This window comes from Stegodyphus dumicola, chromosome 8 (genome assembly GCF_044657685.1).
Source record: "Stegodyphus dumicola isolate Sdum_Otavi_A_Nest chromosome 8, ASM4465768v1".
In the NCBI taxonomy this organism is placed as follows: Eukaryota; Metazoa; Arthropoda; class Arachnida; order Araneae; family Eresidae; genus Stegodyphus; species Stegodyphus dumicola.
The window spans coordinates 149,566,551-149,590,918 of record NC_140775.1 but is presented as its reverse complement, the minus strand read 5'-3'; the positions used below and the strand labels follow the sequence as shown (position 1 = coordinate 149,590,918).

The following is a 24,368-nucleotide window of genomic DNA, read 5'->3' as shown; positions in this document are numbered from 1 at the left end:
ATAGTTTGGCGATATTTTACGGCCCTCGAAACCAAATAGTACCCAATTTTTAATTAAAACTATATAATTAACTATGGTATTAATTTTTTAATATATATTTAGTAAAATTAAATTTATTAATGGAAATTTAAGATACTTAAATATTACATTGGAAATATTTCATATTCAAATTTACTACAAACTAAATTTCTTGAGATAGAAAATTCTGAATTATCTGCCTCGGCAATCAATTAATCATACAATAATAGAACAGTCAACTTACTGAGGGTATAATAGTCCAATCATTTGATAGTTCAGAATCACTTAATTCAGCCATATTTTAACTTTCAAGAAAGCACAAGCTATATTAAAGGGGGAAAAAAAAGTATCATTTTAACAATATAGAAATCCACAGGAATTTACTTTTATGATAAAAAAATATTTAGCATACAAATAATACTATATATTTGATAGTTTAAGCAATGTACTTCAAAGAGGAGTACACATACCTCAGCAAGTACGCAAAATGATACTTGGAGGTACCACAAAAAAAGTAGGCTCATGATCACTTGCGAATGTATGATCATGTATCATGTGAGTGCAAGCCATAAATACACCTGCTTTAAAGTGCATAATATAATCTATAGTAATACCCCATTATATTAGGGATACAACTATTAATTATTTTTGTTTTAGGGTACACAATCAAAAAAGTTTGGAGATCACTGGCTTAGACAATTAAAGTTTCCAGTAAACACAAACTAAACTTAAGGTAAGCACAGAAATAACACGTCTTTAATACATGAATTTCATCTCATTCAATAACACTACTAGAAAATATAGTTTATTTTATGAGAGCAATTTAGATGTTAAATTTCAGTATTTACATATCATGTAATAATAAAATTTTTGGTATTTTTCTGTTAATTCCGCTACATAATTTTTTCGTACAATAAAAAAATAACCAAATATAGAAACTATGAGAAAAATTAATTATTTTTATTTTACAATACATATGTACACATCCTATTTTGTATGCTCCGTTAAAATAATAGTATATATCCCTTTTTTAAACTGGGGGAATGGGGGGACATTTTAATTTTAGTCTGTAGTTGCTGATATCAACATAATTATGAAAATTTGGGACCCTAATAATCTCATCTGCTACAAATGTCTTCAAAATTTTAAGAAATGATTGAAAAATTAATTTTGTTTAAATAATTACTGGTTGATCTTTAGATTATGGTAACTTGGCGATTTTTTGGCGACCAACTCTCCTACAGTAACCCCCTATTTTTTTTTTCCCGGCCGCCATTTTGTCTTCACGAAGTAAAGACATGTTTCTTTTCTTTTTATCTACTGAACACTTCTTCCAACAATCTACTAGCCGAATTACACTTATGCTAGAAATTTTATCTAACAAAACTGCTTAATCATGACAAATATTCACTGCAAAATTGGGAAAAAGTGCACAATACCATACTTCTTACGCGTTTTTCAAAATAACACATACACATACACGTCGACTTATTTTTACTTGAAAAAAACATCCCAGAATTACACAAAAATGGCATTGCGCACACTTTTCACTATATCCATGTACACTGCTTTTTTCTCATAAATTAGAAAAATTTCACGAAAATACATGACAATTTTCTGAATCTTTAAACCCGGTAAAAAGAACATATATGAAATTACCTGATCGCGAAAAAGTATATACCCTTTCCAAATATGAACATTTCCACATATAAAATAAATAAAATATCCAAAAACTTTTACCTCTAAATCATCTATTATATTATAAACGTCACCAACAAATTCATACTGCAAGCATTACAAATACTTAGTAAAATATTTAAATTATTTCCATGCATGTTTATTTCAACTAAAATGTATACCAAATTCCTACAAAATAAAATTCACAAAATAACTATCATTTAATTAAAATATCACTAAACCATGTACACGTCAACTTATTTTTACTTAAAAAAAAATCCCAGAATTGCACAAAAATGGCACTGCGCACACTCTTCACCATATCCATGTACACTCCTTTTTTCTCATAAATTAGAAAAATTTCATGAAAATGCATGACAATTTTCTGAATCTTTAAACCCGTTAAAAGGAACATATATGAAATTACCTAATAACGAAAAAGTATATACCCTTTCCAAATATGAACATTTCCACATATAAAATAAATAAAATATCCAAAAACTTTTACCTCTAAGTTATCTATTATATTATAAATGTCACCAATGAATTCATACCGCAAACATTACAAATACTTAGTGTCAAATATTTAAATTATTTCCATGCACGTTTACTTCAACTAAAATGTATAGCAAATTCCTACAAACATAAAATTCACAAAATAACTATCATTTAATTAAAATATAATTAAATTCAAAAGCACTACTTAAAATATAAATAAGCACATACATTAAATTAATAAAAATTAGCTTACAATCCTAATTACTTTAAACTAAATCATTGCTAATAACAATTTTCCCAATAGTAATACCAAATTACTTTACTTCCACCTTACATTTAGAACAATGCATAAAAATAATATCCTCAAATAATTAAAAATACTAACTTACCTAATCTTCTTCAGAATCTTGATTACGTGTCCGATAAACTTTTCTTATTTCCTCCGCTAAATAAAAAGCAAGCGTATGTGCGCCTGTTTCAGGATCTTTAAAATCATACTTATAGTTCACAGCAAGGTACCAGGTAAAATAAATAACTTAATAAAACATCTTTACTTCTATCTCGCACAACCTTAAAGAAACACTTATTACTACCCCTTTCAATCCCACTAAATACCCATTTCGAATTCACTTTAGTTAGGGCCATGGGATCCAAAAATTAACGAACACTGTTTCACACAACACAGAATAAAGTCAAATACAAAATTTCCCGATTTCCCCCCTTTTCCGATTAAAGAACCGTAATTTGTCCATTAATATCACATGACATATCCCATGATCTCTCATTTCCCTCACACAAAATAATGCGTAATCGGAACTGAGTACTGCTCACATTATTACCAAAGTCCCAGGTAGTAACCTTTATCGCCTCCAAAATGTCGCCAAACTACCAAGTTACCATATTCTAAAGATCAACCTAATTACTTTCTAATCTTGCAATGCTTTTTGCAGTGCATTTAAAAATTATTCTTAATTCCTTGCTTTTTTATTCAGTTGGTATAGAAAAATATTTTGTTCAAAAAAATTAAAGACTCTCAAAAGTGGAAAAAAAAATTAAAAAATCAGTCGTTATGATTGAGTTGCTATAGAAAAATTTTTTGCCCAAAAAGTTAAAACTTATCCAAAAGGGGGGGGGATTCAGTCATTATGTTGGATACAACAGAAAAATAAAGCCTCAAAGGTGTGTATTATTGGAGATATAAAAGCAACAAGAATCAACACAATATTCACAAATTTGCAGGACAAGTTTCAAAGGTTTATAGCTGTTCGGCATGTTATTTTAATTTACATGTGTATTATGTTTTTTATTACCTTTACGCTAAAGACAACAGGTATGTAATTAAAATGACGAGATGTACTGGTTAACAACACTGATTTTAGAAAATATTCTAATTTTAAAACTGCACAAATTTCAAAAGTGCCCAGCAGTTCTTCCAAGCAAACATTATGTTCCTTCCATATATTGTTAACTGCTTTTTTTTTTAGATTAATAAAAAAATTTTTTTAGGCTTCATAAAATATTTTAACACCTATATTAAAAGCATGGATTATATCTTTCATAATATAGTGTATTTATGTTAGCATGACCTTTGAAGTAAGGAATCTTCTTTAAAATAGCAATACAGTCAAATTAAGTCGTTAATTCGGACCTCAAGGCTACAAACTTTCTGCGCATGCGTCGCATTGACGTAGTAATGTAGGTCGTAAGACCTTTACGGCTGCGAATATGCGTGTGCGCATACGCAAAATACGTTTAATGTATAACAGACAGTATCAGCTAAGCTAAATACGCAAAATACATTTAATGTATAACAGACAGTATCAGCTAAGCTAAAATTATCTAATTCAGTTAATGTTGCAGATTGCATTGCTCCTTAATTTTCGAATTGGATCCGGCTTATTATTTTTTGCAGACTGTTAGAGCAACTTTATAGAAGTAAGCTTGAACTTTCGATTATGTCAAATAGAATTTCTGATATATATTTACTAATATGTAAAGGATCTACAAAGCAAAAGTATGTTTCGAAGTCCATTACACAAAAAGTGAAATTGCTGCAAAAAATGGATAAAGACATATCCTTTGTTTATCTAACCATTCCGAAATCTGTTTATCAATTTCACGCTGCTCTGCGGGGGGAACGCTGCGGCGCGCAATGAATTGAAAGTTGATCTGTCAGCACTATCCTTATCTTCAGGGCAGATTTTTTATTTTATTTGGCTTATAATTCCTTACTCAATGTAGTATTTCATCTTGATGTACTCCGTCTTTAATATGATTTAAATGAAATTCCTCGTAATTAGTTTAATAAAGTAAACAAATAAATATTAAGCTTTTTTTTTTTGGTAAATTTTGATACCCTTTAGATCATAATTGCTCTTTATTTCATAAATTACGGTTTCATATTTTTAATTTTATAATTTCTGCATGCCATTTTACCAGATTTAAACTGATGATCTATAATCCGGAATCGCCAAAGTCCCGACGAGTCTGGATTAACGACTTTTGACTACACAAGAAAGTTTCTAATAATCTTTCATTAGTCTAGAGCAACTTTTGTATAATGCACTGACAGCCTGGAGATACATGCAATCTTTTTTAATATATTAAAAGATAATAAATATCAGCATTTTTCGAACAGATAAATAATTCAATTTTTTCCAGTCAAATTTAAGCATGAGCAATAAGTTGAGAAATTTGCATTCTCCCTTGCAATAAGCACTACCGAAGAGATGAAAAGTTCAGTGCTATATCATCCCATCGTAGAATGTTCAGTGCTATATCATTCCATATGTGCAAAGATTATATGTCCTCCCGATGTGCCTTTCCGGTATGAGTACTGTCCTTGTTAACGACACAGCCAGTAGTCATAATTCTCTTCAGTGTGGTGTGGCAATGCATGGAATCATGCCATGGATTATAACGGTTGAAGACTAGAATTGGAATGGGAATCTAGCATAGTATCCTAGACAGCATTTATATGAAGTGTCACAAGGAACCGTTACAGCCATTTACCTGCCGTAATACCAGTCAAGTTAATCACCGTATAAGGTATTTCTCCCACCTTCTTAGCGTGGTGGTCTGCACACTTGGCCGGTATCCAGAGGTCCACGGTTCGATTCCCAGTGAAGGCGTTGTTCATTTTTCACCTTTCCTGCTTCCAAAAAATACTTAATGACTCTACAGTGGCGCCCAAACTTAAAGGGTATTGGATGATGATTCTCCTCACTCAGGATTTGGGATCCTCATACTAGAACACCTCTCCTCACTCAGGATTTGGGATCCTCATACTAGAACACCTCCACTGCCATGCTTTACAGTTCCAGCCAAGGTTTTGAGATTAAGCTCTTAATTTCCCCCCCTTCATATAATTAAACACTCATCGGTTCCAGAAATGTTGAATTTCCTTTCATTTGCAAATAAAACATGTTTCCAATATGCTTCAGGCTTATTTACCATTGATTTTAAGAAGAAAAGCCTAAGCTTTCTATCTTTTGCACTTCAAAAAATTTTTTTTTCAAGCAGAGTACCCATGTAATCTAGCTGATCTGAGCACCTGTCAAACACTTTTAAGTGAAATTAAAGTAGAAACATTTTTGGTAAATTCCGTAAAAATATTTACAACACTCAAACATGAATTTTTCACAGATTTTCCAACTACTGATCATGTTGAATGCTCTTTGACAGATAACCACTTCTTACTTTATTTTGAATCCAATTTTCTACTTTAGAGCATTTTATAACATACTGCACCATAGAATGGGATAAACTTAATAATTTGGCGATATCCCGAATTGAATTTCCAACCTTATGATAAAAAAAAAAAATGATCAATTTTTGTATGCTGTTCATTGCTTCCTTATGGTTACAATACAGTTTTAAACACTAAATAAAATATAATGAAGTAAGCAAGTAAAAAATAAAGCCTAACAATTTTTTAAATGTCACCAAAATGCAAAAATAAACAAAAAAAGTGGTAGACTATAATTTTATTCATGAAAATATTTCACCGTATGATCACTTTCGTGGCATGCTTAATCCATGCCTCTTTACATTTTCAATTTTAGAAAAAAAAAGGCAGTCATTTAGAAATTTTAGCTTTACTTAAAATCACATGAAGATCATATGAAAAAATATTTGGCTTTATATTCAGATTCAATTCAGGGTTACAGGACGTTTTCTGCAAATTCTTAAGGTGTGTGAACACTGTATATGCAACAATATGATTTAAATTGACAAACAAGATGTGCTATAAATACAATATAAAATTATGTTAGTATAATGAAAAAAATGAATTCTACAAATTGCAAATAACAACAAACAAATTTAAAAAAAATACCAATCCATGAAAAAGTGAGATGCAACATTAATTAGCATATATTTTTAAAATTGTTAAAAATAACTCTATATAAGAAATTTACCAGGATCATACTGCACGCAGATACTGCAAAAAATCCTATTAGATAATTACTGAAATTTCCATCTGAAATATTAGAAATAAGTTGTTTATTGTTGATGAAAGCGTACCTGAGGTAAAATGATGTTATACATTTAAAAGACAGCATTTCCCAGTAAAAATATAAACAACAAAATAAAAACAAAATACTTTTTAAAACGATATCATGAAACTATTAATACTTCGGCAAATGGCACAGAACAATTTATAATATTTCCACTTCTTTCTATACGGCCAGATTCTATTCTTCCGATGCGTCTCGGGAATGCCTAATTAATGGAATGATTAACTACGTTTTTGTTATTTTGTTTTGTTCATTACAATAAATAAATTACAATAAAAGATTACAATAACAATAAATTCCCTTTTTAGAAGTTTAAATCGATATACATTTGATTCATACAGTTTTACAGAAGTGCCGTTCCATACCTTATGTCAGAGATATCTCGTAAAATCTGACGAAATACCAAAACAGAGCAGAATTTCTTTGTTTACTAACAAGAAATTGTGAATCACAACATCTGGCAACATTTGCATTTAGAGGTGGAGCTAACGAATGATTACGCTACGGGATTGGTTCATATAATTCCAGAGAGATTTTGTGTCACAAGACGAACGAGTTAAGAGATGAATCTCATACTTCCACGTAGTAGATCGAATTACGATGAAATCGTCCAATCTGATAATTTCTGTTTCTCTTAAGTTCAAAAAAATATAATTCATTACTTAACTTTGAAATATCTTTATACCTGGACAAATGCAGGTATAAAAAGTTAGTGAAATTTCCAAAGTATCAAAAGGGAGTTCTAAGAAGTATTGAAAGTATTGAAAGAAAGAAAAATACTATATTTAAGATAGAATTTCAAAAAAATTAGTTAGTTTATATTCTACAATAAAAATTGTTCAATTTTTTTAATAAAATGCTTTTTTGATATATCGCACTATTAAGAACTATGGAGAAGTGACTAAGTGAAGTACTTAAGAAGAAGAGAGGAAGGAGAAGTAAACTAAGAAGAAACCAAATGCTGTCGAAATGGTTTTTGATACACAGCGTTTTCAGTAAATGAGTGGTAATTTTGAATTCTGGCTAAGTAAGATTTATAATTTAGCCCCGCCCCCCACCAATGCCTGACGAGCAAGACTATGCTCTCTCTTGCCAGGTCAACCATTGGACCACGTGACCCAGTAGCTCCTCCTAGCTCTTCATAGACCTTCTCTTCAAGTCATCCTACCTTCATTTGAGCGCTGGAAGACGTGACAGTAGCATGCGACATCAAAGATATGCTTTTGCCATTTATTGCCCTTGACATCTCCAGCTTATGATTCGACTGACTCCTAGAACTGTATATACGCAAGGCTCATTCATTGCTTATCACGAGAATTTTTTTTTTTTTTCAGTAATGAACTATACTATGTTATGCCAGGAAAGATATGCTTTTCTACACGACGCTACACACAGGACATGGCTTTCCCAGCCTAGGAGCCTGTAGAAGTGCCCAGCACCTGAGCCTTCAAATGTCTGTGATGACACTTTTGATTACACGACTAAAGGGATTCTAAAACCCATCGAAGTCCTATTATGTGTCTATGAAGAAACTCGTACATTAAAAGCCTTTGATCACTACTACTCCTGAGTAGACTTCTACTAACTAAGAACCTATAGTGAATTTGAGTTTCAGAAAGCAGCGCCTCCTTTTACACTGTATCACATGAAGAACACCAGTAAAACAAAAAGACGAAAGTAAAAGTCAGCTGGCCGCCATCAGTCGACGAAAAAGGTGAGTTTCTGGTCGAAGGTCCAAATCAGTGAACTGAAGAATTTAGTATAAGTAAAAAATATTAAGGATGGAGAATGTCCAGATGTGGATATTTGTGAAATGGGGAACATCTAAGAGAGTTAATGCAGTTGTTAGGATGAGTGAGAACTGAAAAGAAGAAATTTCTGGCAAGTTTTTGAATACAATCTTGAATTGTATCAACTTTGAGATTAAGGTGGATATATGAATTTGGAATGAACCATGGCGCGTTGACAATCTCTTTGAGTGCTTTATTTTGAAGAACTTGGATGAAGGTGAGTTTTGGCAGCGTGGCCACAGACAGGACTAGCATAGAGTAATGCTCGTCGAAGTATAGATTTATATAAGAGGAGTTTATTAGAAGCGGACATATGACTTCTTCTGTCAGGAAGTGGGCGCATAGTTGCAAGGGTGATATTAATTTGTTTCGCAGATCCCTGAGATGTTTCTGAAAAGTCAATTTTTTTTATCAAGAATGACTCCTAGATATTTAACTTCGTCAACCCACTCAATTTCTTCATCAAACAGAACAGGTCTAGGTGGAGTAAAATTTGTTTGGCATTTGCGAAAAATTATTGCTTTTGATTTTTCGGTATTAACTGCAATCTTTCAAAGAGTGAGCCAATTTTCTAGATGATTGAGGTAATGTTGAAGAAGGAGCTGGACAACAGTAACAGTAGAAGCTTGGGTCATAATTACAGTATCATCAGCAAAAGGAGCAATGGTAATTTGTGGGTCCTTAGGAATATCGTAAATGTAAATGTTATATAAATGTGGAGAAAGTATAGATCCTTGGGACACTCCAGCAAAAATTTTTCTCGTGGAAGAAACAGAACTGCCAATTTTCACTGCAAAGATTCTGTCTTGGAGATAGGAAGCAATAAAACTAATACAATGATCGGGCTCCTGAGTAGAGCGGTGCAACACCGGAATACCTAGGTTCACTGACCATACCTACATTAAAAAAACATGCATTTTCGATTTTATTCAGACGAACTGAAAAGAAGATTTTAACAGTGGTTACAAAAGTCCTTAAGTTAAGGAAACTTAATAATATTCACAAGAAAAGTCCGGAAAATACACTTGGCGGTCGAGCTGAAGACGTAAAAATGCGAAGCAAGGCATGTAAAAAGCAGTTATGGAAATAGAAAGCACGTAAGAAAACTGAGAAAAACACACATACATGCAAATACATGAGCTACGTGTAAATACAAAACTACTAAAGTTCCCACAGACTAAAAGTAAATGCAGATAGCACAACTCTCAGCACAATATCACACATACATGATTTCCATTTACACCAGATAAATTTCCTTAGAAGAGAGAGAAGCACAACCTCATCCCTGAGGACAGTGATTGTTCCAATTACATCGAATATGTAATAGTCACTGAAAATCTTATTTATTTTGAGAATGATCTTCATAAAATCTACAAAAGCTTCAGAGATGTTATTTGCAGAATTTTTCTTTGAGCATTTCTGTTTTTTGTTATATCTGCTCTATTGAGTATTGGAAATGAAGTCTGGTCATTTACATCAATGGCTTTATTAGATTAATCTGTATTTGCTACCCTATTGGGGTAACCCTTAGAAAAGATAGGTATTTCAGATTTAAGAGTTTCTCCTTAATTGTAGGCGGGAACATGCCCTACACGTGGCTCAAATCAAGTTTCAATTAATATCCTGGGATCTAGTGGTTTTTTCTTTATATCAGTGGGATTTTTCGGACATAATCAATACAAAGGACTCATTTTAGCTTCGATAACAATCGAGCCTTTTTCAACATTCGGAACCATACACTTATGAACGTATCAGGTAATCCTTAATTCAGGGATTGGTTTAGTTTCGTGATTTTAGTAGAATTATAAGTAAAATTGTTGCATTTCTTTTGTACGTGAAAAATCTAAAGAGAAGCTATGCCGGAAATGTAAGGATACAGGGGCAAATGCATTTAACATTGAGTACATGGGTGTCTCGTTAATTGGGCAAGATATCGCCAAACTGATAACAATTTCGTCGACTTTGGCGAAAAATCGCCAAAAATCGCTAAATTTGGAAATAACTTGGCGACATTTTGGTTTATCCCTGTATCACCATAATACGTATTGAAATTGAATAAATGTGATTGACCACTACGCTAGCTGTAACCGTAATTCCATCCTCGTATTGCTTACCAGTAACCTGAAAGTGCTAGAAATATATCGGCGGCTCATTAAAAATTATTCAAGGTGGTAGAGAGAACATCTGCTCTCAGTTGCATAATTACTGTAGTGGCGAGTTGCTAGTTCCGAGTGAACTGAGATATCCGCTTTTTCTTTAGATGCGCTTTGCATTGCTTTGTGTTCAACTTTCCTAAGAGTTTGAAGCGTAATTACTGATTGTACCCTGTGATACTGTAAACGCTTGTACGAATATTCCTGTTTAAAATTCCAAAGTTTTGAAACATTACTTTTGATAAAAAAATTATTAGCCTATTATCGGACCTTTGCATCCACGCTATTGCGAACCCGTAAGAACGCAATAATTTTTGTCAGATGTGGGATCGAATGCCGGTGGCCAGAACGATTGATAAGCCACTAAGAGAGCTCGGGACTACCGTTGCTACATTTTAGAAAAGATGAAAGCTGTTCAGTAATAAGTCAAAAAATACATGAAATCTGTTCAAAAAACTGTTAAAGATTTCTCTTAAGAAAGTGTTCAAGAAAGATTGAAGCAGGCAGAGGGGAAATGAAAAGAGGAATTACATGCATAATAGAAAACAAATTCAAGGCTATGGGAGGTAGAATAGACACGGTTGAAGACAAAGTTGGAGAAATTTAAGAAAGAGCTTCCGCGATGGAAACTCAGACTGAAAAAAAGAGCTTCTGCCGTCCAAGAACAAATCGAACAGCAAATTGAACACAGTGTTTCTGCTGGCGTCACCAAAGAAGTTGATATCTTAAAGAAACACACAGAGACAGCACGAAGCAATTCTGATGTTTTTAAATTTTTATCCGTGCCTTCTAGCCTCTCTTTAATTCCATCCACATATATGGAGGTAAGATCTCCTGCGAAGTATATGAAACACGATTTTCTTTAGTGGCGGATGAAAACTAACGTGATTCCCAAGCTGTCATCTCACGACTTCAGTGAGAGTAGACGTCGCGGATATCCTTCAGACTCTTCCAGAAAAACACAGACTAGACTTTGAAGCTCTCTCCAGACCGTTGGAGCTGCGTTTTGGCGAGAAGTGTTTAATAGAAACAGGCCTTGAATTGAAATCCCGTCAACAGGATCCCAGGGAAACACCCCAGAAAATTTCCACAGATTTTGAAAGGCTGTCTCATTTCGCCTTTCGAATGCCAGACAGAAACAAGAGGAATTCTCTTCCTACAGTACTTCCTTAATGACATCCGTGATCACGAAATATCGAAATCTCTCGGTGTGGCGGATGTCAAGGTTTTTAAAAGCGTTCTAGTGTCCGCGGTGAAATTCAAGGCATCCCAGCAGGCAACTCATAAAGACAACCAGTCAGAGCTGCTCAAGTCCAAGAGCCACGGATCAAGTAATTGTTCGTCTAAACCACTTGAGCGAGCAAGTAAATACCTTGACCCAAAACAGGAGTGATAACAAACCGAATTTAAATTGTTGGAACTTCGGTGTTGAAGGCCATATACAAAGGAATTGCAGAATACCCCAGGGCACGGAAAATATAACGTAGGAAACAAATTAGTGGCTGTTTCGCGGAGAGGAGTTTGAAAGATAATGAGAAGCTACATTTTAAAGCGATTTAGATTTTTGCGGCAGTAAAGGGCAGTAATGAAGTGGCAGCAGTAATGGACCATTCATGAATGGGGCATATCAGTGGAGTTCCTCGTAATATGACCATCGAGACAGGAGGAAATTTTACCATCATTCGGAAAGATTTGTCTCGACAGTTTAAAGATGAACTCTTTTGGACCCCATCCTGTGTTAGCCTTCAGACTGCTCCTGGCGATAATATCGAAATTGAAGGGATGTTAAACGGAAACATCACGTTCTGAAATACCACAAATATCTCCTACAAATACCTACAAATACCTCTACACGGCGTATGTGGAGATCCTTGTACTCGGATTGGACATTCTGAGGAAACATACCTTTTCATTTGACTTTAAATATAACGAACTCTATTCAGCCATTGAAGACATAACCCTCCGTCATCGGAAGGGATTGCCACATGGAAATCCCGATGCCCTGTCCAGAAGACCCTGCTCGGAAAGCTGCCGTTACTGCTCCAGTGTCGAACAGAAATACGAGCTGCTGAACCTTCCGGTGGCAGCTGATGCTTCCAAGATCTCGGATCCCGGCCGCCCTTACAGAATAAACAGCATAGCAGCCCTACAAGAGCTCCACTCTAGAATAATGAAGATTTTGCAGAGAGTTCGAGGGCGCTTCTATTGGAGTAATGCAAAGGACGACGTGCAAAAGTTGTGCCAATCTTGCGATGCTTGTGCTGTGCAATGACTTCGTGATTTAATAACGCACCACTTAACAAGACGAAACAAACATTTATTAAAAATATGGTTCAAAGCATAATAATAGCTCAGAGCAGTACGTCGCTCTTACAGCATTGCGAAATCTACTACCTTCATCTTCCGAAGCTTACATGCAACTCTCAATAAATACATTAACCCTTCTCGGAGAAGAGCTACCTGCGCCATGCACGCTCTGTTGATCGCCAAACAGTCGCCAGATATCACAGCCCCGTCGTAAGATTGTTGTTGATACTATTTACAAATCAATCACCAATCTTGAAACTAAAATCTAGCAACTGTTTGCGATCAACGAGAAAAAAAACTACATATACATTTATACATTCTTACCCTAATATTCAAATATGAATTACTATAGATATTTGCGATGTAATACCTACAATTGCACATCAGTTTACTACATATACATACATAAACATAGCTTTTAACTTCACTTGTTCCGAACATTATTATTGTAACAATTTCTCAATATTTAACCCAAAGAAACCAAGTTGATATTTTTTCTTTTATAAACATGTTAAAATATACCCTAGTATTACACCAATGATGACAGTAAAAAATTATTAAGCTTCTTATATATATGTTAGGGTGAAACACCGAAATCTGGAGAATGTCGACTTTCACCGGTGAATGTCAACATTCACATAGTCTCTTGGTGTATGTACGAAATATTTTCCAAATACTCTTATTTCTGACTTACACCGGTGAGTGTCGACATTCACCATGTACTAATGGTGAATGTTGAACATATAACAATGTTATATTTTCTTCTCCGTAATTCAGTCGCGAATAAACGCACTTGAGACTTGAAATAAGAACTTAAGAACATGAGAACCTAAAACACACAATACATTCAAAATGAGAAAGGAAAATAATAGAAGTTAAAAACTTACTTAATTATACAGTACGTTCTAAATAAGAAAATAAAATAACAGTAATAAAAAACCTACTAAATTATGTGATTCAAATCTTATTTACTGCAACAATTTAAAGTATTATGGCACTTTATGACCTCTCTTTTCGACTTTCACCAGAGCATATCTGTGATTGTCGAGATACACCGGTGAGGGTCCGAATATACAAGAATGTAGTGAAATATTCGGTCTTTCACCGACGTATTTGGTGAATGTTGATATTCTCCGGTGAAAGTCGACATTCTCCAATTTCGGTCTTTCACGGTAACATATATATAAAATTATATTCTTAACGTTCTCTTTAATTAATGATGCTGCAGCATATTTTATATCCTTGGAAGACAAATATCTAAATTTACCACTTACCTCGAATATTTGTTATGCAAAAATTTTTCTATCTATTTCAAATTACATAAACATCTTATTTGCACAAAATTGTAAAATTATTAAGAAAAGCAAAGAAAAACTATCTAATCATTAACTACATAAAATATTTGTGAAGATGAACAGTAAATTACTGTTCAAAGTTCACAGGTGGGAAGTCTGGATAATGAATCTGCGTTCGACAGTTTTTTTCCTGGTAAAGTTATAATTTCTCCAAATTTTTCTTCATCTTCAAATATCACTCCAACTGCATTGACGCTAGCTTGGGATTTCCGAATTTTATTTGCATGAACATGTTTGATCTTTCCATAAGGTATTTTTACTTTATAGGAATGCGCTGGGCAATGATTCACGATTTCTCCTGGTCCAGTCCATCGTGCATAGAGTTTGTTATTTGAATCTGGTATGAGTAAAAAAACTTGTTCTCTGATTTTGAAATTTTTTGGTATAGATCTCCAATTAAAGTAGTCAGCATATTTTGTTTATCACTTGCAATTAAATTGGCTTATTCAGCTGCTTGTTCTAACCTTATTTTTAAATGCTGTAAGTAATCCACTGCCGATAGGTCGTATAGTTATTTCTCCTGACCGTGAAGACTTCAGTACTGCTAAAGGACCTCTTGGTAGTCTTCCGTACATCAGCTGATATGGTGAGACTCCCGTGGTGCAGTTTGGTACTTCTCTGTATGCAAAGAGCAGGAATGAGATGTGCTTATTCCAATTCGAAGGATCAGTCCTGATGACATGATGTAACATTTGCTTGAAGTACTTGTTCCATCTTTCTACTAATCCATTTGAAGAACTGTAAGCAGGTGTAGAGAACCTAGTCTTTTCTAGAATTCTTTAGTTAATTTTGAAACAAAGTTACTTCCATTGTCACTAGCTATTGTATTAGGGATTCCTGTTCTCATGAAAATCTCCGAAAGCGTGCCACAAGTGGCTTTTGCTGTCAAGCTTCTCAGTGGAATGGCTTCTGGCCATCGGGAATGTTGATCTACCAGGCATAACACGTATTTATGTTTCCTAGCAGAGGGAGGTTCAATAGGTCCAATAACGTCGATGTTAACTGCTTCGAAAGGTAATCCTGGCTTTCTGACCGGTGTGATGGGAATCTTGTCTGATTGCTTTTCTGGACTCTTCCACTGACAATCTTTGCATGTTTTACAAAAGGTTTCGACATCTTGTGCTAATCCAGGCTAAAAAAATGAATATCGTATTCGCTTCTATGTTTTCCTTATTCCAAGATGCGCACCGAAAACGGAACTATGTGCTAATTCCAACACTTGTGCTACTAAGCGGAATCACTAACTGAAAAACTGTCTGTCCTAATATTTTTTCTTGGTGATGTAAAAGATGGTCATTAATAAATAATTTCCTTTTTTTTCTATAGCTAGCTTCCATACTTCTCTCAGCGAGGGACAGTTAGCTTGCTCTTTGCGTAGGTGTTCAGGAGACGACAAGTCTGTGTTTACGTAAGCACTCGCCTTCTCCCCTTCCTCCTCTTCGTTTTTCTCATGGAGGTAGGAAGTAAGATGGAGTTGCCCTAAACAAGTTTCTCCTGTACCCTGCTCTGAAGCACCGGCGATCCCTACGTGGTGACCAAAACATTGGGTCATTTACCATTGAGTTCAATGGGATTTGACGCGTTCAGATGTAAATATTTTGTAATTACGTCGTAAATATACATATAAATGTATATATTTTCTTTTTCTACAACACTTCAGAGTCCTAAGTATATGAAAACAACATATTTTTAAACAACATTTCATTCTGAACGGGATTAAATGCTATACTTTTCACAGGACAGTTTTCTCAGAATGGTTTAATTTGAATGAAATATTTTCACAAGTTTTCGTTGATTACATTAGAAAAAAATATTAAGGTAATTCGATTTTATTCGGTTAAGGTACAAAAATTAAGATCAAAGTTTATTGTATTATTAATATTAAAATTATGCATTATTTCTTTTCAATTTATAGAGCTTCTTCCTAAAATACTTTCTTAAATACGAAATGATTTTTTGGCTTCTGAGGCATCTTTTAAATCGAAAATTGTAAGTCAATTTATAATTAATGCTCTATTCAGTTCATTTTAAATTAGAGAATTATTAGGAATTAGCGAAATACTTTAAATAGTACTTGACTTTCCCTGAACATTTCTGAAAGGGAATAAAATTAGATTTTTTTTAAAGTATTATTTAAAACTTGTAACTGAGTTATTATAAAATGTAAGGGGAATAATTCTTTTAATTATACTTATCAGATTTTTTTACCCTTCATTTCAACAATACATATTCCAAAACTCTTTATTACGTTCTTAAGTGCGCATCTCATAGCATTTGCTTTACAATACCTTTTAACAGATTGCTTTCCAATAGGAACAATTCTTGCTTAAATAGTTTTATAACGTATTTGTCAACAAGATTTCAATTTATGTTTACAATTCAATATTAAGGTTATTATATATTTAGATAACATTTATAATCATTATAAATTAGATACAATTAATAATTAGATTTCTTCACAGTACTTTCACAGTTGTTTATAAGTGAATAAACTCTTCATTTCAAATACGAGGGCAATCCCAAGAAAAAGGTCTCCTATTTTTTGGGGACATAGAGAAAGTTTTAATACGGTTGTTGGCAACACTGTTGTGAGTGGTGCCTTCTCCGCTACCACATAAGCGCAAGGAGGTTAGAATAGAAGGAGGGAAGGTTCAACTCGAAAGGTGAAGCTTGGCGGCCATGTTACTGTTATCACTGTGACTTGTGCAAGGAAGTCTGTAATTGTAACATTTTTTCCCCCTTTTCTTTTTGAAGCATGTCAGCTTATATTGCATATGGATGCACAAATAGATTTTCAAAAAATATTCCTGGGATTGCTGTTTACTCGTAAGTATTGATTTTCTTTGTGTGTGTGTGTGTGTAATTTCATAAATATGTTAAAAAATATCACAATGTCATGTTGTTTTCTTTCCAGATGTGAAAAAAATGACTTAATAATAATCGAAACATGTTAAATACATTTTAATGTTTTTGCTTACAGCTGGTATCTTCGTTCCTTAACATACAATGATATGTGCTAGTAATTAAACTGTATGATTTGAACGCTTAGGTAAATAGTTTCATAATTTTCATGAAAAATAAGAAATCAATTGTTACTATTTTTATGAATTGTAAAAGTGTTAAATAAAGCAACGCTTTCTTTATGCATTAATTATTATTCATTTTTAAGTTTTGTGAACTGTTACGAATATAATTTGTGCATTTGATCGAGATAAACTGTTCAGTTGTTAAAATGTTTTTGCATAAGCTTACAAATTTCTGGGCAGTATTGCGATAAACGTAAGTAAAATATTTACACAATTGAACATGTGAAAAGATATATCCAAAAATTTATATAGGTACATTTCTGTAATTCAGCTTAATTTAGGGTAATTTCTTTGAGATTTATAAATATGAAACGCGCATAAACTGAAATCATTGAATTCACATAAATCTGGTTTATTTTATTAATATTTATTTGCTTGTTGATATAAGGTTGTTGGTTGTGAAAAAAATCTATTTAAAACATTCATTTAAAAAAAGCAACATGTTACCATTTTTTTAGATAATTATCTGCTATTAATTTCAGGTAAAAATTATTCTAAGTGATTCTTTAATAAATTGTAATAATATTGCGAATAAATCAGAAATATCACTTCTTAAAGAAACAATTGGAAAGTAGATAATAAAACCTATACAAATTCTTGAAGTTATGCAGAAACATCATTTAGATTTCGAACTATTTCTTAATGATTTTCTGTACTTAGTAAATTACGGATATCATCTTTATAACTTTAAAACAAAAAAACTAACAATAGCGAAGCATTTCATTATAAATTTAAGATATTTTTACTGGAAAATCCCTGCATTTAACAGCTGAGAAACACGTACGTTCACTACCGTATGGCAAATGTTTTGAAGTTACAAACATGCACGCCGCTTGTTCCGTGGAGCTTCATTCCCCGATAGTGGAGGAAACTGCGAACCCTCCCTCTTTCTATTCTAACCTCCTTGCATAAGCACGCAGGCGCTTCGCTCGGATGCTCAGTCGCTTCGCTTGGCAGCCATTCGAAATGGAGCTCCCCATAAACGTTACCGCCAAGTGCGAAGTGCGCGCAGTTATTCGATTTTTGAACGCAAAAGGCGTTAAACCGGTTGAAATTCACCGCCTATTGACAGAAGTGTATGGACAGTCGTGCATGGATGTCAAAAACGTTCGCAAGTGGTGTAGAGAGTTTACAGCCGGTCGTACTGAAATTCATGACGAAGAAAGGAGCGGGAGGCCGTCAATTGCCGACGATTGTTGAGTTCGTATTCGTTGAGTTTCGCGATTGTTGAGTTCGTAAAATGCGTAAAGATCGGAGGATCATCTGGATGCTCCTGAAGCTCCTCAACGCTTCCTGAAGGGCATGGCGGCAAGCTGGTATGACATGGGCATTGTAAAACTGCCACAGCGTCTACCAAAATGCATCGACCGAAATGGAGATTATGTTGAAAAATAAAGCATTCTTCAAACTTTAAGGTGATGTAGCAATTATAGAAAATAAACGGTTCTTTGTATATCTAAAAATATAGGAGACCTTTTTTTTGGGATTGCCCTCGTACATTTATAAATAATTTAATGAATATTTATGTATTTTGTCAAAGGCAGATACATGCGTTTTTCAAGCACATGCATAAATACCCATACATATTTCCTATTTTTCATTTCCGGCATGTGCAAATCTTTAATTTCTGTGCATTCATTATATTTTTCGTGTAAAGCAATTTACACTAATTTAGCATACACCCGAAAGTTTTACATAAAAAATATATATGAATATAATTTGAATGAAAATTATATGCATTATTTTTAATAACCACTCAAAGGTCAGTTTTTCTTCAAAATTCCTCCACGATGGCATCTCTCTCTTTAGGCAGATAGCCCTTGCATGCGTTACTCTATTTAATAAAAACTTAATCTGACCTATGTGCCTAATTACAAATATTTTAACATATATAACTTTATATTTACATTTAGCCATCAAGTTTCAAACTTTTCAAATCTTCTAGAAAATAAATTTTGGCAGAGCACTCAGTATCTCTTTTAGCAATTTTACACAGTTTAATAATTCTTTGATAATATAATAAATAATAACTATCCAATTCCTTGTCTATGACTGAGACCTGCGTGCGTTAAGAAGCCAGCATAAAACTCGAATTTCCGAGAAAAAAAAGGCTTGCGTGGGAAACATTTAACAATCTGGAATCAATAAGAGGACCATCCATGATCGGACCTCCTTTGGCAGGATATACAAATGTTTTCACCTCCGTCGATTACCCTATTTTCAAATTCTTAATAAGCTGTCTTGATGATGTAGCACGTTCACATGGTCACATCATCTTGACCGCACATGGTACTTCCGCCAAATTCGCAAATGTATCCCTCTTCTGTTCCACATATTTGTGTAAAACTGTACAAAATTTTACACATATGTGTGGTTCCAAATCAAGGGAAAGCTAACTTATTGGCATATCTGTGTGTATATTTATTAATTTTGACGAGGATTGCAGTATTTGATGGTAATTTTATTTTTAATTAACCCAAATAAGTAAAACTTGTAAGCCCAAAGTGATTATTTTTCAGATATATAAAATTAAAACGATGAGTTTAAAATGAGCAGCAGTAAAGCCTCTCCTCTAAAAAATTTTAAAGGTACATGCTACAATAATATATGGATGTGAAAAAAAAATGTTTTATTTAAAACATTTTGGCGTTTGGAAATTAAAATAAAAGTAGCGAATACTCTATCAAGGGTATCGAAAGACGTATACAATTTTAAATGTACCGTAAGATATTTTTCATTCTTTAAGCATAACATTTTTCTTAAAATCTATATTTTTGTAATTCAACAGCTTAGAATTTTATAAAACAAATTCATAATCAAAATCGCTGTTGTTAGTTATCGAAAAATAACCAAAATGTGATTTTTGAGTAAATGTCACTAAACTATACAAATTGCTATTATCCATCACACTATGAATGTTTCTTTCATGCGAAAGTGTCCCTGTTTCGATTTGTATGGAACTGTCGTGTGTCGAAATACTATCAGAACCGTGTCAAGCCGTCACCTTCGAGATAGATAAGGCCTGCGCGCTGAGTTACTACGTCACTGCTAGGGGACCGGTCTTCGCGCAGTTTAGCTTCCTTGCTAAACATCCGTTTTTCTAAACCTATTCTATGAAATTGGTATCTTATACTATAAAATCAGTCTAAAACAAAATTACAAGCGGCAATATAATGTTTTACAAAGCTTATACGAATATGAAATATTTTCATTTTCTTTTGTTAGTATTTATTTTCAAAACAAAATTATTTGAGAATGGTGTGGTGCTTTTAAAAGCAAATCATTTCTTTGAAGAAAAATTGGTTTTAAAATTCAAGTAGCTAAAATTTTTACTTTGATTTTTCTGCACTGTCTTTGTGTCTCTCGTTGATTCTCATCACCGCATCAATTTTTTTTGTTTCACCCACTATTTTAACAAAATGTTTGCCAGTGGGAACACGTTATCTCTCATTCTATAATTATTGCATATTTTTTATATCTATCATATTAATGTAGCAGGGTTATAAAACATCAAAGGAATGCAAGAGACTACTTAATATTTAGACTAACATTTAAATGCCTTATATCAGTCAGAAAATTTTTCTGAATGTAATAAATTACTAAATAGTCTAGTCTTAAAATTATTTCTTACTTACATATTGTATGTTAATCTGTATTACAGTTAATGTTTTCCTCTTGATGCTACATAATTATTCGACAGAATCTGTAGTTAAATTGAGATAATGTTTATTACATAGCTCTGAAGACTATCAATATTAATATTCCAAATAAGACAGGAAAAAAGTTTTTTAAATAAAGTTATACACAATTTTTTCGAAAATATTTTAAAAATATACGAAATACTTAAAAAACTTTTAGAAAATGAAATTTCTTGCAAATATTTACATCATACCTATTTAACTATAAGCGTTACCTTTGTTCTGAAAATATTTTTTCTATTAATATCCACATGAAAAGAAAATATAAATCCTAACATCATGTTCAAAACTTTTCTGTATAATGTAAGCAATTTTTTTAACGTAACTTACATTGCTTTTGGTGGTGCCACGCACTCAAATTAAAGATTGTAATTTAAAAGATAATTAAAAAAATTGTTTTTAAAATTGCATTGAATTAGAATACAATGAAAACAAGTATGTCTACATATGAATTCAATTACTACTGCTTCTTCAATAACTGTACATTTTTAAAATTTCATTTTGCAGTTTCGCAATTTAATTACCTTAATATGACTCTTACATACATTACTTTAGAAACTTTTCTATCATTCTCAGAAAGATTTATATTGCATAACAAATTTTAAACAAACTGATTGCATGATAATAACATATATAAAAATGAACAGAAGCTATATTAGCTAAACATATGCATTTAAGTTTCATCATGATAAAATATTTAATGATATGCAAAAAACATTGATATTTAAATTTAAGAACACAGTACTCTGTCAAGAATCAAATTTACTCTGCATTTGATATTCTACACGTTATGTAATGAAATAAGTGTTATGCTTTTAATGCCTTAGGACAGTTATTTCATATAAAATTAGTTTCCAATTAAAATAAATAATAATAAATTTTGCTGACATTTTTTATATTACTAGTGTTAGTAATTATTACAAGGCATGATGCTTCAGATGTCAAAAGTAAACATAAATTCAATTCTTAAATCATAATGAATAAAAAATTACCACTTATAAAAGCCAACAAAAAGTTTGCTGAGGGTCCCTTAACCGTGACGTCACAAGCCAGTTTCGTTTCAGAGCGCAGGCCTTATCTATCTCGATGGTAACGGTCAAGCGAGCTTCTGAATGTAAACAAAGAACACGCCATCTGGTAACCCAAGCTTCAAAGCAGTGCTTCACTTCTAGAGCCGGTTGGCCCCTCCTTCCTTTACTACCTCCATGGTTTTCTCCTCCATAAGCATTAGCGGGGGGGGGACTCAACGCTGTCGTTTGACTGTGCATTGGAGAATAAACTTTGTAAGTTTTCGTTTCCGTTATTATTTCTTTCTGCGCTTGATTCTTCTGCCTCAGGATTAATCAACAGTTGGTGTATTTCTGGAGTTATTAAGCAAGGCACATTTAGCTTATCAGTCACTACAATTAATGTATCCACAAAATTAAATATATTGCTTCCATGATCTTTATGGTAAATAGGTATACGGCAAATGTTTGCTTCAATTGGTTGTCCGAAAGCAGGTGTTAGCAATATTTTACCTCCTTCTCTCTCCTCTAAATCTGGAATGAGCGATGAATGTAAGATCATTATCTGTGTTTCAGAGTCTACGATAGCTTCGATTTTCTCAGAGTTAATAAAAACATTTACTTTTTGCAGTGGTTGAACGATGCGTTCTGCGAATTCGGATCGTAGATGGGATGAGTCTACTTTAGCTACGATGGCTTCTTCTTTTGATGCTCTGTTTGAACGTTTTTGAGTTTTGGAATCATCCTTTCCCTTCTTATTTACTGCAGTTTCGTTTTTTCTTCTTTTGTCTGGGCAATTTCTTGCGATGTGTTGATAGTTTCCACAAATATAACATTCCTTTCTTCTCGCGTGAGATCCTTCTTGTTTTGAATATTCTTTTCTCATGTGCGGCGGAATATATTTATCTTGTGTACATGTTGTATCCGGGAATCTCGGTGATAGTTTAATTCCATTTCGAACTTCGTCGAAAGATTTTCCTTGGCCGTGAAATAAATATCATATTCTGTAGCTAATTCAGGCTTCAGGCATTTATTTCCTTGGCGTATCGCGATGTGTGCAGCTGTTTTTTTCACCTAAAGCTTGGAATAATTTATCCGGCGTTTCGCCGGAACAACGTTTAGTTCTTCTGAAGTTTTCTAAACAGATTTGAGGAGTAGGTTGGTATTCCTTCAGAATAAGAGCTTTCACCTTTTCGTAATTTTGCAGATCTTCCTCCTTTATATAAACAAGAACATTTGAAGCTTTTTCTCCAATTAATTTCAATAATATTTCCGATTTGTATTCTTCGGAAACCTTCTTGTGCTTAAATGCTCTTTCGATAGAATCGAAAAATATATTCCATGCTTCTGCTCTCTTCGGTACTGGTATAGTCAGTGTTTCTACTCCTTTGATCAGCTTGTCGAGGGAAATTTCGGTTTCTCGTCCTGTGTTTTGGATTGAAAGTGTCGGACTTCTACTTCTTTCATTTCGAGTTGCTCGAATCTTCGCTAATTCTATTTCGTGTTCTCTTTCTGTTTTTAATTTTTCTTCTTCCATGTGTATTCTTTCCATTTCTTCTTTTCTTTTTCTATTCTCCACTGTAGTAATCAGAATTTCTTTCACGAACTCAGCATCTTCGGTGTATTCCTTGCTATTTTGGAGTTTGTGTTTCAGTTCTACCAGCTTCAAATCTGGGGATGCTTCTTCGCCAATTTCCAATAGAACTGTTACTAAATACTCTTTCTTTGCGTTTTTGAACATTTTCTTATATTTTCCTTTAGAATCAAGCTTTTCGAACTCTCGATTAAATAATTCTCATGTTTCTACTCCCTTTTGCAAATGCGCAGTTCTTTCGTGAGTTAGGCTTAACTTTACTCTACTTCTGTTTTCAAAGCTCTAAGCTTCTAACCTCTCTGATGATCTCGTAAGAGAGCGTGTTGTTGATGATCTCGTAAGAGGTTTAATAAAGCACCTCTTAACAAGACGAAACAAACATTTATTAAAAATATGGTTGAAAGCATAATAATAACTCAGAGCAGTACGTCGCCCTTACAGCATTGCGAAATCTACTACCTTCCTCTTCCGAGGCTAACATGCAACTCTCAATAAATACATTAACCCTTCTCGGAGAAGAGCTACCTGCGTCAAGCACGCTGTTGATCGCCAAACAGTCGCCAGATATCACATGCTGGTCGTAAAGAACGGAAGAAACGTAGTTAAGGGAAGGTACAATGTAGGAAGGCCTTTGGTGGTTTCCAAAAACCGATATGACTGGGACAAGA

General features: G+C 33.4%; 1 protein-coding gene across 4 annotated transcripts in view; it reads right to left on the bottom strand.

Moving 5' to 3' along the window:
* LOC118179648 (uncharacterized) overlaps nucleotides 1-7,154 on the bottom strand; it is a 50,590-nt gene extending 43,436 nt beyond the window's left edge. Inside the window, exons 1-4 of one of the 4 annotated variants that reach the window (XM_085822561.1) lie at nucleotides 7,076-7,151; nucleotides 6,797-6,915; nucleotides 6,612-6,673; nucleotides 263-341 (exon numbers count right to left, since the gene is read on the bottom strand). In XM_085822561.1, the coding sequence (XP_085678687.1) occupies nucleotides 263-316 (54 nt within the window). In that variant the 5' untranslated portion in view covers nucleotides 317-341; nucleotides 6,612-6,673; nucleotides 6,797-6,915; nucleotides 7,076-7,151. Of the gene's footprint in view, nucleotides 1-262; nucleotides 342-6,611; nucleotides 6,674-6,796; nucleotides 6,916-7,075 lie in introns of all 4 variants that reach the window. The other 3 variants (XM_085822560.1, XM_085822562.1, XM_085822563.1) reach the window with 3 other exon arrangements.
* Nucleotides 7,155-24,368: the final 17,214 nt, after the last annotated feature.